General features: G+C 37.9%; 2 protein-coding genes across 5 annotated transcripts; both read left to right on the forward strand.

Moving 5' to 3' along the window:
• The first annotated feature begins 2,043 nt into the window (after positions 1-2,043).
• bscl2l (BSCL2 lipid droplet biogenesis associated, seipin, like) lies at positions 2,044-10,521 on the forward strand. Of its 3 annotated transcripts, none has more exons than XM_067457008.1 (8): positions 2,044-2,632; positions 3,474-3,558; positions 4,108-4,251; positions 7,123-7,257; positions 7,449-7,546; positions 7,633-7,762; positions 9,406-9,487; positions 9,774-10,521. In XM_067457008.1, the coding sequence occupies exons 1-8, from the start codon at positions 2,385-2,387 to the stop codon at positions 10,013-10,015; spliced, it is 1,164 nt and encodes a 387-aa protein (XP_067313109.1). In that variant the 5' UTR covers positions 2,044-2,384; the 3' UTR covers positions 10,016-10,521. The 3 variants fall into 3 exon arrangements, with proteins under 3 accessions (XP_067313109.1, XP_067313110.1, XP_067313111.1); XM_067457009.1 differs by having other exon boundaries at positions 3,477-3,558; positions 9,774-10,518; XM_067457010.1 differs by having other exon boundaries at positions 9,406-9,536; positions 9,774-9,908.
• A 252-nt stretch (positions 10,522-10,773) lies between these two features.
• Positions 10,774-17,072, forward strand: si:ch73-22a13.3 (inositol-trisphosphate 3-kinase A). Of its 2 annotated transcripts, XM_067457007.1 has the most exons (8): positions 10,947-11,006; positions 11,310-12,171; positions 12,627-12,711; positions 12,878-13,091; positions 15,482-15,686; positions 15,770-15,871; positions 16,304-16,375; positions 16,697-17,072. In XM_067457007.1, exons 1-8 carry the CDS (start codon positions 10,987-10,989, stop codon positions 16,928-16,930), a joined length of 1,794 nt encoding a protein of 597 aa, XP_067313108.1. In that variant the 5' UTR covers positions 10,947-10,986; the 3' UTR covers positions 16,931-17,072. The 2 variants fall into 2 exon arrangements, with proteins under 2 accessions (XP_067313107.1, XP_067313108.1); XM_067457006.1 differs by having other exon boundaries at positions 10,774-12,171.
• Positions 17,073-17,155: the final 83 nt, after the last annotated feature.

Consider the following 17,155-nt stretch of genomic DNA (forward strand, 5'->3'; position numbering starts at 1 on the left):
CTGTACATGAAAGTTAACTAACCACATATCATCATGTAATCTCATAGCTGTATGTACTCCAAATGGACATTACTTTGAAATCTCTGGCTGATAACAGAATGCATCCCAAAATGTAACATTAAAACAAGCATTTTCTGCAAAGCTGCTTTGAAATACTATGTATAGTTAAAAGCCAGGCTACACATAATCTGAATTAAACTGAATTAGCTGCAGTGCAGCTGTATAGTAAAGCTTTACGTGTATATGATTTACTAATGAGTCATACCAGAATGAGGGGAAAAGGAGGAGGGGATGAAGAAGTCTCGTACAGTCCAGTTCAGCTATCTACATTTTTACAAATTCAATTCCAATTAAAGGTGTCATGCTTTAAATTTTCACTTTATCTCCCTTTGTCATTCCATCAGAGCAAAAGCACTTTTCCACAAGGTGGAACAATTTGATTCACCTGCAAGATCCTTTTTTAAATATGTATGTATGTAGGCCAGCAGCCTCTCTTTGGCAGGTCATTTGAAATCATCCGCAGAATCCCTATCATCTCCCGCTCTTTCTCTGGCACGTGAAAAATCAATCCGAATGTGGCACCTTTTCAAATGGAGCTCATTTCAGAGAAAACACTTGTTTTAGAGGCACATGAGTAAAGCAATTCAGACATTTTTTCGGAAAGAAATGTAAGTGTTTGCACATGCAAAACTCACTGCCGCAATGCTAGAGTGTTGCTAGGGCATCGCTTTGTGATTTCTACGGTTGTTGCTAGGTAGTTATTAGGGGTGTAACAATACCCTCATGTCACGATTTGATACATATATCACAATACTGAACTCAAACCGATACCAATACACCAAGACATAAGGTAAAAGGTTAACAAAAAAATGTAATGTTGATTAAAATGCTAAATTTGGTATTAAATTGGGAGTGGAAATGAACAGGTTTGGACTTGGTGCTAGTAACTCAATGCACAATGGTGACACCAGAATAAAGATATTCATGATTCTAAAGCTAAAAATACAGAATTATTTTAGGCGAATTTGCTTGCACTCTGTCACTGACTAGATATATTTAAAATAATGTAGGCCACTTTTATTTTTACTGGTAACATAAGACATTTGGCATCAGGACCCACAAATATTCCCCCATTGCAAACATTATATTCAACATTATAGTATTTTACTGACACAAAAATTTTGTTTTACAATACATCTTGTCAATATCCACAACAGTACATATTGTTGAATTTTTGTATTGGGATATATTGTGACATGATATATTGTTACACCCCTAGTAGTTATTTACCATTCCCAAGTCAAAGAGCCCATTTTATGTCTCGATGTGGCTTGGGTTCCTTCTTCAATAAAAAAACATCACTCATTTATTGCATTTCTATAATTATTAACAACACTATTTTTAACAATACCAAAAATAAACATGTATTTAAATAATAATTTAGAATAAATATTTATATTTCAGTAAATATTACCATAATGAAACATCATATAGATTCAACTGAAAGGATATTTGGCTCTATCTAGTGGATGGATAGACACATTACAAAAACACTAAATGTGGGACACAGTGCTAAACTTAGTGGGGTTGGAAACAAGATCTGTTTATTTATTTTAATGTTGTGTGCAAAACTTGTCAACTTCATATAGGTGTTGAATATCCATAATTGTGACAAGCCCAAGTTCAGTCCGTTTGCCTCGCATTGTCCTGAGCTACTCTTTATTTGAAGAACCATCCGTGTGTCTTGTGTGTATCCAATGGATTTGTGGTTGTATGCTTAACTTGAAGTGGTTGTATCCAACCTCGCAAAGCAGTTACATGGCTACATGTGATTCTCACAAAAAGACAGCTGTTTTTGCTTGGTTGGCTGTTACCAATTGTACTGCAAGGCCATCAAGATACACATATTTATAGATAGAAGGATTTGTCTTGGATATTTCATACCCCTTGTATTTCCTAACAGCATCCCTTGTCCTTTGCCTCACATGCTGGTCATGAGTCCCACTGGACTCCAGCTGTTCTTCAAACTGTCAGTTTGTTTCCAGGAACCAACAGTGTCACAGTCCATTACTGCAGAAAAATTCATTAAAAAGAGCTTGTTCATTGATTCAGATGAATCAAAGTCAGACGTCAGAGCTTCAAGGGCAGAGGAAAAGAACTCGAAAATGAGAACATGAGCTGGTGCTGAGAGATGAGCAGCGTTTTTTCTGAGTAACGAAGGAGGTTCTGGTGTGTTATTTTGTAGATAGTCAAACATTAAGCAGCAAGAACAGGGAAAGACAGCTGAAAGCGAAAGGGAGGAGGAAGTTGTTGTGAAAGACATTTTTAAGATTGCAGTGGAACAACACTGGAAGAAGTAAATCTCGGTGAACGTGCACCCCGGTATGGAGGAGTTCATTTCAGAGGATTCTGGTGTTCAAGATGTGGGACCTCAAATCAACGGGCTGGTGGTCCAGCTCCTGGAGAGGGTGTCAGTGCTGTTGGTGCGGGTCAGACAGAAGGTTCTGGAAATAGCTGTTCTGATCTGTGTGATTCTGCTGTTGTTCTGGGTGGCTTTGTTCCTCTACGGCAGTTTCTATTATTCCTTTATGCCCACAGCCAATTTCATCACACCTGTCCACTTCTTCTACAGGTGAGATAATACGTTTTTTGTCTTGCTTTTCTGATAAGCATAAAGGCAATGGTAATATCAGTTTTGTTTATGCTTTAAGCATAAGCCTCATTAAACTATGTTAGAGACACCTTTTTTTCTCGCACCATTTACAAAATCTTTATTCATGCTTTTAGCACAAAATTGTATATATATATATATATATATATATATATATATATATATATATATATATATATATATATATATATATATATACATACACATACATTAAATATGTTTCTCAGATAAATGGATAAATGTTAATGTAATCATTTATGCAATTTTGCTTTAAAAAAAGAAAAAGAAAAAGGCCCTAATAATCCCACGTTTCAGATGAGAAAAAAAGTCTGCAATCAAAACCCTGGGATCTCAGTGTAAACTCTACATTTCTTATTAAAGGCCAGTTTATTTGAGCTATATGCTATCCATATTTTACATTTTATAAGTTTATATTCTCACTGTGTCTATTTGAATTTGTCTTTATATAAAAAACTGGCATATGATCTGATTTTGATCTAAAATCAATTGTTACAGTATCATACAATGGTTACAGTTAATTGGGAACATAATTTCCCTCCATTTTTACTTGTAGCTAAAAAAGTATAAACTATCAATCAGATGACAAAAGGTGTGTAATAGATTATGTACCACGTTTTTAAGCAAAGTTTTGAAACATCATTTAGAGGCCTTAAAAATTTGCCAACTTAGAAAGTAGGCTTTATGAGGTTAAGTTTATGCTTAAATGTCACAGAATCAGCCTACATTCATAGTTTTTGATGTCTGTCATCTGCTTGTTCATGTCAAATGTGTTTCTGATCAGCAGGACTGATTGTCCATCTCCTCATCACCCTATGTGTTCTTTCCCTGTGGCTAATGTTTCTTTACTGAAAAATGGAAAACATCAGGTGACCATCTTTGATCTAATCCTTAAACTTTTTAACATCCTTTCAAACTAATAATTTTTCTGGTTAACTTGTATTGCTGAGTTTATGAAAATGAGTGGACAAAAGCAGGCTGTATTCTTACTTGTTTACTGTTCAATACATAGGCCTACTATTGTTTATGTGAAACTGCAAAGTATTTCAAACACCAGCATGCTGCATTGTTGTCATGTGATCTCACTACATTGCATTTTTATCTCAGTGTTTTTTTTTTAGTTATGTTAAAAATATAACATCTTAGTCCAATTTTGTGCAAAAATTACTTTTTGGTGTTGACCAAATAAGAAAGAAAGACGTTCAAAATCATGGCAGACATCCCTTTTGGTGTATTGAGTGCTCTACAGTGGGCTCAGTTTGTTTACTGCACGCTCATATTGTGCACTCATTGGGAGATTCCATCATGCATACAGAACATTTGCATACTGTGCACAGTGGCTTATTTGCAAAATAGTTAGTAGAATACATTATTTCATATTCCATGCTGTTTTTTGCTTTTCTCTTTCCTGTCTACAGGTGATGACGTACGGCCAGCCCTATCAGATCACACTACAACTGGATATGCCGGAGTCTCCAGCCAATCAGGAGCTGGGAATGTTTCTAGTAAAAATCGCTCCCTATTCTAAAGCTGGTCAGATTGTGGACGTATCAACACGTTCTGTAAGTGCACCAACTAGGAAACAGTTGTACACATGAAAATAAAAGTTGTCAATCAAGTAAGTAATAATTGACGACGATTATTAGAAAATGCACACCCGAGCTGGTAATGCGGCCACAAAGCGAAGCGGGTGTGCGTTATTTTCTATTAATTCGGCAGACCAATTATTCCGCTTATACTAGGCTATTTATACCTCAAGACATTGTTCAGATGTTATATTTCAAGACATTTGTCAGGTTTTTGTCCATAAAACAATCTTATGTGTAGGGCTAAAACTTACGCATCTCATCCCAAGCCTCCAAGTAATAATGGAAATTTGAGCCATTGATAGCAAACTAATGTCTAATTTCTTTCTTTGCTGATCTCAAAAGAAGATCATTTGAAGAATATGGGTAACCAAACAGTTCATGGGCCCTATTGACTTACAAATGGGGGAAAATACTATGGAAGTCAAGATGTAGAATTTCAGTAAAACAGTAATAAGTTAGACAGAGACTTACACAATGAGCCCATCAACTGTTTGGTTACTAACATTCTTCCAAATATTTTCTTTTGTGTTCAGCAGAAGAAAGAAATTCGTACAGGTTTGAAACAACTTGAAGGTGAGTTTTCATCTTTGGGTGAACTATCCCTTTAAGCGTGTGTGATTGCCTGAATCTGCACATCTCTCAGCAGGGTTTGGCAGCTCTACTAATCTTTACTAATAGCAAAACTGTAAGTTACTGCTTTAAGAACAGCTCCGTTATTACCTACAACTATTTTACTAATAAAATCGCCAGAGCAGCATTGATAACACGTTTCTGTGTGTCCGTACTGTATGTGTGTGTGTTTGAGTGAGTGGGGGGGAGGGAGAGAGAGAGAGAGAGAGAGAGCGAGAGAGAGAGAGAGAGAGAGAGAGAGAGAGAGAGAGAGAGAGAGAGAGAGAGAGAGAGAGAGAGAGAGAGAGAGAGAGAGAGAGAGAGAGAGAGAGAGAGAGAGAGAGAGAGAGAGAGAGAGAGAGAGAGAGAGAGAGGACAGGCATCCAACAGAAGCCCTACACACTGAATTCTGCAAAATTATCCTAAAATTACAAAGAAAAACACCCAATAATGCATGTAGGGCAGAATTAGGCAGATTCCCATTGATTATTAATATGCAAAAAAGATCCCTCAAATTCTGGATGCACCTTAAATCAAGTCCCACAGAATCGCTACATTTTAAAGCGTTACAAACCCAAGAACTGAACCCCGAAAAAAGTCCCCTCAGTCAGCTGGTCCTGAGACTTACTAACCAGACTAACTCTACTAACACACACCAGTCTCAGACCAGCACTGCTTCTCACACGAACATCAGAACAAACCAAATTACCAAACAATTGAAGAATACATATCTGGAACATTGGGATCAGGAAACTAAAACACAAAGTAAATTACAATTCTATCGAACTCTAAAATCAAATTATGAATTGGAAAAATATCTCCAGAGTGTCAGAGACACAAAGCAGAGACGGATCCTGACCAAGTACAGGCTCAGTGAGCACAGTCTGGCCATCGAGACGGGCAGACACAGAAAGAGCTGGTTACCCAGAGAGCAAAGGGTGTGTGTTCACTGTAGGACAGGAGAGATCGAGACAGAGACGCACTTCCTCCTTCACTGTCACAAATACATCTCTATAAGAGACCTCTACTTTAATAAATTTAATACATTAATAAATAACTTTACAGCCATGACTGAAATAGAACAAATAAATATAATACTAGGAGAGGGACAGACAGCCGCACTGGCTGCGAGATACGTGTGTGCGTGCCACAGCCTGAGAGACAGCAGGTGAGTGTGTGTGTAATGTGTGTAATGCATCTGACCTCAGTGTGTGTCCCTACTGTCCACCACAGTGACCCCCTGAATGTGTGATTGTGTGTATATGTTAAAACACTGTGGTATCAAATGTTCTAATTTGTTACACCGGTTATTTAAGTTGAAGTTAAGTTATACGGTGTTGTAATATTTTCTTTCTTATTACTATCAATTATCATTATTTATGTCAATGTGTATTATTATTTATGTAATTCGCTTTGGCAATATTGTATTTTTACATTCATGCCAATAAAGCAATCTTGAATTGAATTGAATTGAGAGAGCAGGAGTAGAGTATGTGCTTTCCTTGAATATAAAAAGATAATTTTGTGACAAAAAACATGGAAATAGTTTGTCGTTTTTTATCCCATTGTTTACTGTATTTTTTTATTTATTTTTTGGTCAGTGTTGCTGTGGCTTTTGGTTCTTTTGCTGTTGTCGGCCATTAGGACCTTTGAAGTAAATTAAATAATTTGGCGAAGTGATATTGACATGCAATACGGTCAAGACCTGCCTGGAACTACTTAGACGTGAACTTGAACCCTGAACATAATTGCACGCCTGTCAACCAATCAGATTCAAGCATTCAACATCCCTAAAGTATAAATTATTTAAATGATTGACATTAAAGAATAGTTCACCCAAAAAGTTAAATTTCTGTAAGCGTTTACTGACCTGGACATTATTTACTCATATCAAATAGCTTTAGAAGACATGGAATATAATACACAAGTCATATGCATTATAATAATTTTGGAAATTTTCTTTAGGAATTAAGAGGGAAAAAACTCAAAATAAATGAGCTTCAGAAGTGATATGAACCACTTTTATTGTGTGTTCTCATAGAGGCAAGTCATACAGGTTTTGAACCACGTGAGGTTGAGTAAATTGTGACAGGATTTTTATTTTGAGATGAACTATCCCTTTAAGCAACTGTTGCAAAATATGGGTTCTCCAAGATAAGCTTCATGAGTTTTCTGAACCCATCTTGTTTCACAATGCTGCAGCTGTTTTCCCATTTTTCTCTCTCGATCTTTCAGGCAATGCTCCATTATCGCTCAGCTCTTCTTCAGGCTCTGGACACAGTGGTCTTCTCCCCCATGCTGTTAACAGGAGCATCAGAGCAGAAGCAGTCAATCATAGTGGAGCTGTACTCTGAGTTCAAAGATGATTCTGTGAGTGATGATTCTGAGCACCCTAGAAACTCCATAGCAACGCACTAACAACCACCCGCAACACAACAGGCCACAGATTTGAGTAACCTCAAATTTTCTTCACAAAGTGAATTTTCAGTACATGAGTCTCCAGTATATGAGCTGTGGAACAAACAGAGTACTTTGTAAAATTGTCTCTTTTCTCTGTTCAGTACAAACCCATTGTTGGAGCTGCAATTGAGATCCATTCCCAGAATATTCAGATCTACAGAGCACATCTCTACATCTTCGCTCACTTTACAGGCATCAGGTTTGTGTATTCTTGAGATTTAGACTTAGTCTCTTCAATAAAATTCTTACATTCTTCATCCAGGCATGTCTCTGTGATCTGCACAGATATCTGCTGTATAACTTCCCCCTGATATCAGCACTGATTGGAGTGATGAGCAACTTTACTTTCCTCAGTTTGATCAGCATTCTCAGCTTCCTGCAGTTTAATCTGGGTAGTCGCAGGATACCTAGAAAGGTGCGCTGCTCTAGAATTATCTATCTATCTATCTATCTATCTATCTATCTATCTATCTATCTATCTATCTATCTATCTATCTATCTATCTATCTATCTATCTATCTATCTGTCTGTCTGTCTGTCTGTCTGTCTGTCTGTCCGTCCGTCCGTCCGTCCGTCCGTCCGTCTATCTATCTAGCTAGCTACTGTATCTGTCTGTCTGTCTGTCTGTCTATCTATCTATCTATCTGTCTGTCTGTCTGTCTGTCCGTCCGTCCGTCCGTCCGTCCGTCCGTCCGTCCGTCCGTCCATCCATCTATCTATCTATCTATCTATCTATCTATCTATCTATCTATCTATCTATCTATCTATCTATCTATCTATCTATCTATCTATCTATTTATCTATCTGTCTATCTATCTATCTGTCTGTCTATCTATCTATCTATCTGTCTGTCTGTCTATCTGTCTATCTATCTAGCTAGCTACTGTATCTGTCTGTCTGTCCATCTGTCCGTCTGTCTATCTAGCTAGCTAGCTACTGTATCTGTCTGTCTCTCTGTCTGTCTGTCTGTCTATCTGTCTATCTATCTATCTATCTGTCTGTCTGTCTGTCTGTCTGTCTGTCTGTCTGTCTGTCTGTCTATCTATCTATCTATCTATCTATCTAGCTAGCTAGCTAGCTACTATATCTGTCTGTCTGTCTGTCTGTCTGTCTATCTATCTATCTATCTATCTATCTATCTATCTATCTATCTATCTATCTAGCTAGCTATCTATCTATCTATCTATCTATCTATCTATCTATCTATCTATCTATCTATCTATCTATCTATCTATCTATCTATCTAGCTAGCTATCTAGCTAGCTATCTATCTAGCTACTGTATCTGTCTGTCTGTAGTCAGTACTTTGACTTAAATCCACCTATTTCGAGTGCTTTAGAAATATTTATAGACTCGGAGGCAGAGAGGGGTGCAACACAGAAGAGGTGTCTGAAAATATCGAACTTCAATTTATGGTTTTAAAACAAACTCACCAGGCAAATAAGCCTTCAGTTTCCCATAGGACTCTCGGCCCTAGGATGTTTGTCCCTCCTGCCTGAAAACTTTGGGGTGGGGAGCCAGTCTTTGGAAACCAGGATGATCAGCTTCAAACATTCTCAGGTCCAGACAAATCACATGCAGAATCCCAAAAATGTCTATTTAGTGTTAGACTGCAATGAGAGCCAAAACCACTTGTCTTAAAAGTATTTTATTTTTGCAAGAAGGCCATTCACATACAGACATCAGTTTTCTGCAGAGAAGGGCAGCCTGCACCCCTGACCCTGCTGTTGTCCTGTTACGTTGAATTTATTGAAACTATACCATATAAAGCGACTAAAACATCTCTCATTCTTTAGGCCCAAGACAGAGGAGCCACTTCTAAGAAACATCAGGATTTAGACATGTAACCCCTTTTGTTGCAAAGACACTTTCAGCCGACATTTGAAATAGCACACAGTCATTTTACCTATAAGATCAGATGTTAGTTGTCCTGCAAGCACAATACATGAAGTAAATACATTTTACATAAAGCAATTGCCACTACACTATCTTTCTAGGCCATCAATCTGTCGATCCATCTATCTATACATTTTTAACACAGTGTTTTCCTTGCTTCAGACGGATATTCAACAAGAAGAATTCAATGAACCAGATGACCTGGATGATCAGGCTGAACCCCAGGATGAAGGAAATGCACCAGGTGAACCTCATACTGTTTCAAAGCAATCGCAACTGCTGAAATAAAAAGGGTAAAATCCTCAAATTAATTTAGGAAATATTCTTTATTTAAATGGATAGTTCACCTAGATTAAAATAACACCTAGATTAAAATAATTAATACCCATTTATATTAAGAAAGCATGTAAATATGAAAGCCTAGTTTAGCAGATAAATGTGGTTCATAAACCTTTCTTGACTGTGACTCCTGGGTCTAATTCTGTGAACAGCCACTACAACACACTTGTTGGATTCCCCCATCTTTATAGAAAATGTTGACACCATGGAGTGCAATTCTGTGGAGTTGGAAGAATCCATTCCAGACATAGGGGTGGAGGAGAGTGACGACTCTAGGGAACTCGCTGAGGATGAACCCATCTGTGAGGCTGGGGATGAAGAAATGATTTTGAGGCGCAGACATTTATCACAGGACATGTTAGAGTCTTCTCAAGCATTAACAGACACCGTAGATAAAAATGACTATCGTGTTGGGTTCTGTGCAAGCTTCTAGAGAGGGAATGGTGTCATCTTCTAAATGAGGGTAAAGGTTATGAAAAGCAAAGGCCACCAACTTGACTTCATTAATTTGGTAACAGTTTCTTTGTTTAAAAAATATAAACTTTATGCTAGCCAAAAATAATCAATTGCCACAGGCCAATCATTATTTCAAAAGTAATCAAGACAAGCACAATTTTATTACCACCATTTATTATTTCCTAAGTATTGACCTAACCCATATATCCAAACTAACCGTTCCAGAAGTATCCTTTGTTGTGGAATATATAATACAATAACAACACTGAAAACAGTGAGACTGTGTCAATAAACAGCCCAAGGGGAAGAATGGCATTTGGTTGCGGTGTATGTCTGGAAAATTACATTATGAATTTGCATTCATTTACATGCATTCCTCTTGGAAACACAAAGACAACCAGAGAAATATCTATTGGCTGTGTGTACGGAAAGAGCTGAAGATATAACTTTACTGAAGGTTATTTGTGGACATGTGACATTTATAATGATGTTTTTAAAAAACGTAAACTTTAATGTGAAAAAAAAGACTTACACTCAAAAAAAAAAATAAAGTTCTAAAGTTTATACATTATGGTATACTGTCTTTAATTTACACAGATTTTACATGAGACAACAACTCAAAATTAAATTACAATTTGGAGCAAGATGTACAAATCAAGAAATATAATCTGTAAATTATGATAGATGTTAAAAAAAAAACATGGGGCCAGCTACACCAATTCCATTCACATGAAATGCATTGCAAGTGTAGGTTACTGCTCGACATAATAAAGTGTGGGTCAGCCCTCATCCCAACCTCCAAAAGAGCTCATGGTAAAAAATGTTGTGGAAAACCGTGATGTCACATTATGCAAATCACTACTGGAAAACGTCGACAGCAAAACTTTGAACTGGCATTGAGTCTTTGGCGCTGAACTGCTGGAAGGTTCAACTTAACACACAGGAGTGATGAAAGATTGGCAAATCGGGTACGTGGGAGTTGGTGCTTTTGTCACCCCTACAATTGTTTTAAACTTTGTGCCACTTAGCATATGTGGGCCATTTCCTGGGCAGATGAAGCTTATTTTTATCCATTTCTATAGGAAACCACCAGTGATGGCAGTATTTACAGTATTTATATTCCAAGGCTTTATATGTCCAGGAAATCCACACACGATGTGCCTCTTTAAATAACAAAAGTTTATTGATAAGATGATATTGTAATTTTGTCTATTTATCTTCTTTAGATTTTCTATTATGATTTATCAAATAATGATTGTTTATCCCCTCAGTTTCTCTTTCTCTAGAGCTCAAAATAACAAAACACGAGTTTCGTCCGTTTCTGATGAGAATTTCCATCCTAGCGCCTTCATGAGAGACTTGGATTCTCCTCCAGAAAGAATGAGCACATTGTCAGAAAAGACGAGCAATGGAAGGGATGGAGAGAGCATGAGAGATGCTGTAGAAGACAAGATGTTTGATTTCCCACCAACCTTGAATAATCAAATACATCACAACAAGAGCACAGTCTTCAGAGCCAGACCTAAACTGGCTGCTGCTCACGCTGTCCTTTCTTCCAAGCTAGAAGAACCAACTGAAACTCAGATAAATTCATACGAGGAAACAGAGGATATGAAACCAGAACCTCTGGAATGTGTTTGTGTGGATCCCCCACCAATACCTGCCAGAGGAATGACCGTGGAAGAGCAGAGAGTGAAAGAGAAGGTGATGGCAAGTGGAAGTCTTGTTGAAGAGGGTTCAAATGTGCCATTGAATGCAGAAACTAGGAAAAGCCTGTGGAAAGGCAAGGTGGTGCTGAAGGAAGGGATGCGGGACAGGCTGAGAGGAGAGCTGGAGAGTATCGATGAGAGTAACGAGGAAGAATTCAACAAACGAATGCAAAGGAAGAAGAGTTGGGGTTCAAAACAGAGAAACGTGCAAACGTTTGTGTCCTCAGGGGATGGAGAGCATTATATGCAGGGAAGTCTGGAGAGAGATGACGAGGAAGAATTAGTTCCACACCCTGTTCTCTCTCGGGTTCTCCTTCACTCCTCTGCTTCATCCTCCTCTTCCTTCAACAACTCCTCAGCAGAAAGTGACGAAGTCTTCAGCGAGAGTGAGGATACAGCCGCCAGGAGGCAGACCATGAAGAAGGTGAGTGGAATTCTGGGAAAATTAGAAAGCACAATGCAGTTTATCTTGATTCTACAGAATCTCTCAGGACCAGTTAAAGTGACGTCAGGTTCTGTCTGACTTGGGGACTAACTGGAAAAAGTCTCTATTTTTTCGGTGCACTGAAATGTGTTAGACAATTTGCATGAGTACCATAACATAGCGTATTTGAATACGTTATTTGCATAGTACTGATATGGATAAAGTAGCATGTTACAGCCACATTTGCAATATTCCCAAAACAAATTCATTAACAAACCAAAATAACCTACTCAAAATGCAATATACTCCATAATGGAACATTTTTGGGTTTGAACTGTTTCACCATTGGTAGGGTATAACCATAAACCCTTCAAGGTTAAAGAAGCATGCCTATTTTGTGAACCATGTTAGATTTTTAAGGTACTGCCACTAAACGACCCTCTTTTCTTTCCCAGTGTCGATCTTGGAGAACATTTTTGACCATGATGCAGTGGTCGAAACGTACCCAGAGCTCATGGATCCAGCTAGCTGGTCATCAAGGTACATAGCTCAGGCTTTTGTAAAGGACACTGCATTTTGACCCTCACCATACCTTCACTTTTTTCTATCAAAACACATCATGTTACATAAGTAATATGGGTTTAAACAATACTTTTTAAATAAGCAGTAAATTGTAGACAAAATGTGTGTTGTGTGGTTTCTTTAGGTAATGTGAGGCTGAGTGAGGGTGGGGAAGTGCTGAAGAGGTTTTGCAAGGTGGAGGATGTCTGTCTGCAGGCCCTCATGTCTGATGCGCTCTGTCAGTTTGTGCCTCATTATTTCGGGCACATCAGTAAGGATGGAGAGCGATACATCCGTCTAGAGGACCTGCTTAGTGGGCTCAAACATCCTGTCATCATGGACTGCAAAATGGGAGTCCGGTAGGAAGGGAGCCAACAACTTTACTCTAACACTAATTCATTTGTCTTCACTATAATTGTTACATTAAAGGGGTGGTTGATCAGCTTTTTTCGAAGTCTTGACTGTGTTTATGGGGTGCAGTCTAACATGTGTTCATGCTTCATTTAAAAAAACAAACAAGCATATAATTTAGCTTTATTCTACACCAATGTGTCCCTTCTCGTAAAAACGGCCGGAGAGCTATCTGGTTTGAAGCTCCTCCCTCAGAAATACGCAATGGGCTCAGATTGGTTAGCTGGCCTAGTTGTGATTTATTAACACTGTCCAGAAACATCACACCCCTTACCATGACGGTTAGTTGCATATGCTCAGGTGTATTGTAATAAACATTGGCGTCAGTTTTGCCTTATCAATTTGAGCCCTATGCAGACCCAGAGAATTTTACTGAAGATGATCGATCAGAACCTGTGCAAGAACAGCTGTTACAGGATGTTTCAAAATGTAATGTTTTTTGTTTGTAGTTGTCTCATACTTCTAGATATGCTGTTATTTGTAAATGCTTGAAGGCATTATTTGGATTACAGACTGCAGATCTATAGTGATCGCTATGTAGACAGGGACGTCGGACTGGGGGGATAAAGGGTACCGAGTACCCAGGGCCCAAGGCAGGGGGGGCCCCTTAGAAGTCAGTTTTCTATGCATACATATACATTAATCAGAGTATGCTTTTTTATGATAAAAATGCAATACCCCACCCATTGGTATCACCCATTGGTATTTGGTACGGGGTCCCAGCAAGATGATTTGAACCCAGGGCCCAAAATTTGGTGCTACGCCGCTGGATGTAGAGCACTGTTAGTTTTGTCTTTATAGAACGAGTGTAGCCAAATATCTTTCGCCAGAACTAGGAGCACATTACGAAGACTAATCCATTGATTTACAACAGTAGGGAACCATGTTTAGCGTGCCTGTAGCCAAACGAGCACGTGCGTAAATACTATAAAAGTATAATTTACACTGATTACATAAACGGCAACATTCAAAGTTCTCTGGTGGGATTAAAAATAACTTTGTTGATCACGGCACAACAGCTAAAGGCTGTCCACAATGAACACGACTCCGTGCACGTTGCAAAGCATTTTGTAAATTTTGGGGTTAGTGATGTCACTAACCCCTGCAACTGAGCATTGTAACTTTGCAGAAGTTATTTATGTTTAAACAGCAACATTACACCTTCACTCAAGTTAAAAAAGTGAAATCATAATCAACCACCCCTTTAAGCCACAATAGACAGTTGAGTACCTCAAAGTGAGAGACAATACTTTAATGTAATTTGTGGGTATGTTTTATAAAATATTGATACATTTGCTTGCAAGACTGAATATCAAAGTTCGGATTAGTGATGCACTGAAATTTAAGCAACTGAAAACATTTAGCCGGAACAGCAAAAACAAATAATAAACAAATAAATAAAAAAATTATATATACATATTTTCAGTTACGTCTGAAATAGTTTTGGAGGGCTGAATCCATTGTGCAAAACTGTGACATTTAATTAGCACTTCTCAGATGATGCATTTGACCATGTTTTATTTTCAAAGTGAATAAGCTACAACAGAGTAAAGATGTGGACGCACTTCTGTAACTAAAAAGAATGTCAAAGAAGCAATCAACTCTCTACAATAGTGTTAGACACGGTTCGATTTTATTACAGACTGTTTCTTGACTTTAATAGTGTTTAAAATATATATTATATATTCATATTATATTAAAGTGGAAAATGGGAAAAGAGGCGGGATGGGAGTGAAACTTTGGTGACACAATGACTAACAGACAGCAGATAAATGGCTATCCACCTGTCAGTCAAACCACACGCTTAACTTTAAGGCTTTATATAATGTAAAGTTTAAACGAATGAGTTATAAAACAATACGTTTTGCATAATTAAGGGTGTGGCCACTTGAGTGACAGGTGGATTGCCACTATAGTCGAGTTAGGCAGGCGTGGATTCAGCAACCAGGCACCACAGCTCCACCCACGTCTTACCTTTTTGCCCATTTTCAGTTATCCGGGAGTGACGCGCTGCCAAAATGGCGATGACGGGCTCTGTCCACTTTAGGCTTAAAAAATGCTCTTCAAAATCCTACAGGTGACATCACAGACACTACATCCATATTTTTTACAGTCTACGGTTTTACCTAAGAACGCGACACCCTGAACAGAATACCAACTTTAGTGACCAAAATGTTACTTTATTTATTTATTTGGTTGGTTTTCGGCTATTTGAAAGCTTTTGTTTTGGTAAAAAAAAAACATTTTGATGCATCACTAGTTACCTAAATACCATTTTAGTTTGCTATTCTACTCTTCATTGAATTTATAGTCACAGTATATTTGAACCATACTACAGGACATACCAAGAGGAGGAGATCATTAAGGCCAGGAACAATGCCAGCGTACGCTCTGATATGTATCAAAAGATGGTGAAAGTGGATCCGACAGCTCCCACTGCAGAAGAGCAAACACAGAGGGGAGTAACGAAGCTGCGTTACCTGCAGTGGAGGGATGACAGCAGTTCCACCTCATCACTGGGCTTCCGCATAGAAGGCATAGTGGTATGAAACATTAGGCTAAAAGAGTTACAAGAGAGACACTGTAAGGTCATTTATATTTATAATATTTGGGTTTTATTTTCCAGATGGGGAATGGTAAAGTACTACGAGACTTTTACAAGACACGCACAGAAGCTCAAGTGACAGAAACCCTGCTGTCCTTCACCAGGAGGCAGGTTCACATTCTAGTGAGTGCATGTCATACTAAACACAAATATACAATACTCACACAAATATAAATAAATCAGATTCTTGATTAATTTCTGAAATGACTTTCCATTCTGGCTGACATCAACAGGCCCTCTTATTTTACCAATAAATAAAACACCTAGCCATTAAATTGGTTCCTAATAGGTAAAAACTAATTCCACACAACATTTTATGTTCGCATATCTTGTTTGACTCTGAAATACTTGACATTTCAAGAGTAAATTGGATTGTGAATGGGGATTCATGTTGACTTTAAGTGCTATGTTTTAGTCCCATATTACTTTTTCTATTATTCTACATCAAATATGCCTGCTTGACAATATCATTTAAATATATGTATTAAAAAATCGAATTGCAGTTTATCCCAAATACATGAAAATAATCTTAATTTTTCACTTTGTGTATCTCAGGAGGCCTACGAATCCAGACTACAGGCACTGAGCAAAGCACTAAAGGAGTCAACCTTTTTCTACAAACACGAGGTTAGTGCAAAACGTTGAACTTGTCAGGGTTGTCTTTTACGTTAGAGCTGTTAACTTCTAAAGCATTAAAAACCAGAATAGAATTGGCATTTCGAGTTTTATTGGTTTAATTACATGCAGTTATATTTCAAATATGAAATTTAAAGCATGTTGCTAAAAAATAAAAAATATCGGGCAAAGCATGTGGGTTTTATGTAACGGATCAGAGTTTGGCCAACATATGACCTTACAACTGAACAGCTCTACTTTTATTCTCAAAACACAATTAATATGAATTTTGTTTCCTCTCCGCCTCTGAATAAACTTCTTAACTTCTCACAGATCATAGGAAGCTCTTTACTTTTCGTCCACGACTGCAGCAGCAAAGCAAACATATGGATGATAGATTTCGGAAAGACCATTCCAACCCCCGAGGATGTCCAGCTGAGCCATGATGTTCCTTGGGTGGAGGGAAACAGGGAGGACGGGTACCTTATCGGACTGACCTCCCTCATTTCTCTGTTGAGGAAAGCCATCAAGCAAGCAGGGGAGCAAAGCCAAGAGCAACCACTTTGATAGTGACCTCACATAAACTCCAGTAAATTACACCAAAGAAACAAAGATTTTACCTTGGATCCAACAATAGGTCTTTTGGACAGTACAGGTCTATAATACAGTTAAAAGTATAAGTATTAATAAAGCACTTGCTATGTTGCTATGGTCATGTTCTTGTAAAGTATGTTACTTTTTTTGTTTATTAAATGTTTGAAATACTAGAAGTTGTTCTTCTTGTGTCCATCT

Source organism: Pseudorasbora parva, chromosome 11 (genome assembly GCF_024679245.1).
Source record: "Pseudorasbora parva isolate DD20220531a chromosome 11, ASM2467924v1, whole genome shotgun sequence".
Taxonomy (NCBI): Eukaryota; Metazoa; Chordata; class Actinopteri; order Cypriniformes; family Gobionidae; genus Pseudorasbora; species Pseudorasbora parva.

Excerpts from the sequence above, each read along its gene's own strand:
- si:ch73-22a13.3 (XM_067457006.1), top strand. The coding sequence starts at position 11,275 with ATGATTTATCAAATAATGATTGTTTATCCCCTCAGTTTCTCTTTCTCT. Across the intron at positions 12,172-12,626 it reads GGAGGCAGACCATGAAGAAG|TGTCGATCTTGGAGAACATT; the intron begins GTGAGTGGAATT and ends TTTCTTTCCCAG. Across the intron at positions 15,872-16,303 it reads GGAGGCAGGTTCACATTCTA|GAGGCCTACGAATCCAGACT; the intron begins GTGAGTGCATGT and ends TGTGTATCTCAG.
- bscl2l (XM_067457008.1), top strand. The coding sequence starts at position 2,385 with ATGGAGGAGTTCATTTCAGAGGATTCTGGTGTTCAAGATGTGGGACCT. Across the intron at positions 4,252-7,122 it reads TGGACGTATCAACACGTTCT|GCAATGCTCCATTATCGCTC; the intron begins GTAAGTGCACCA and ends TCGATCTTTCAG. Across the intron at positions 7,258-7,448 it reads CTGAGTTCAAAGATGATTCT|TACAAACCCATTGTTGGAGC; the intron begins GTGAGTGATGAT and ends TTCTCTGTTCAG.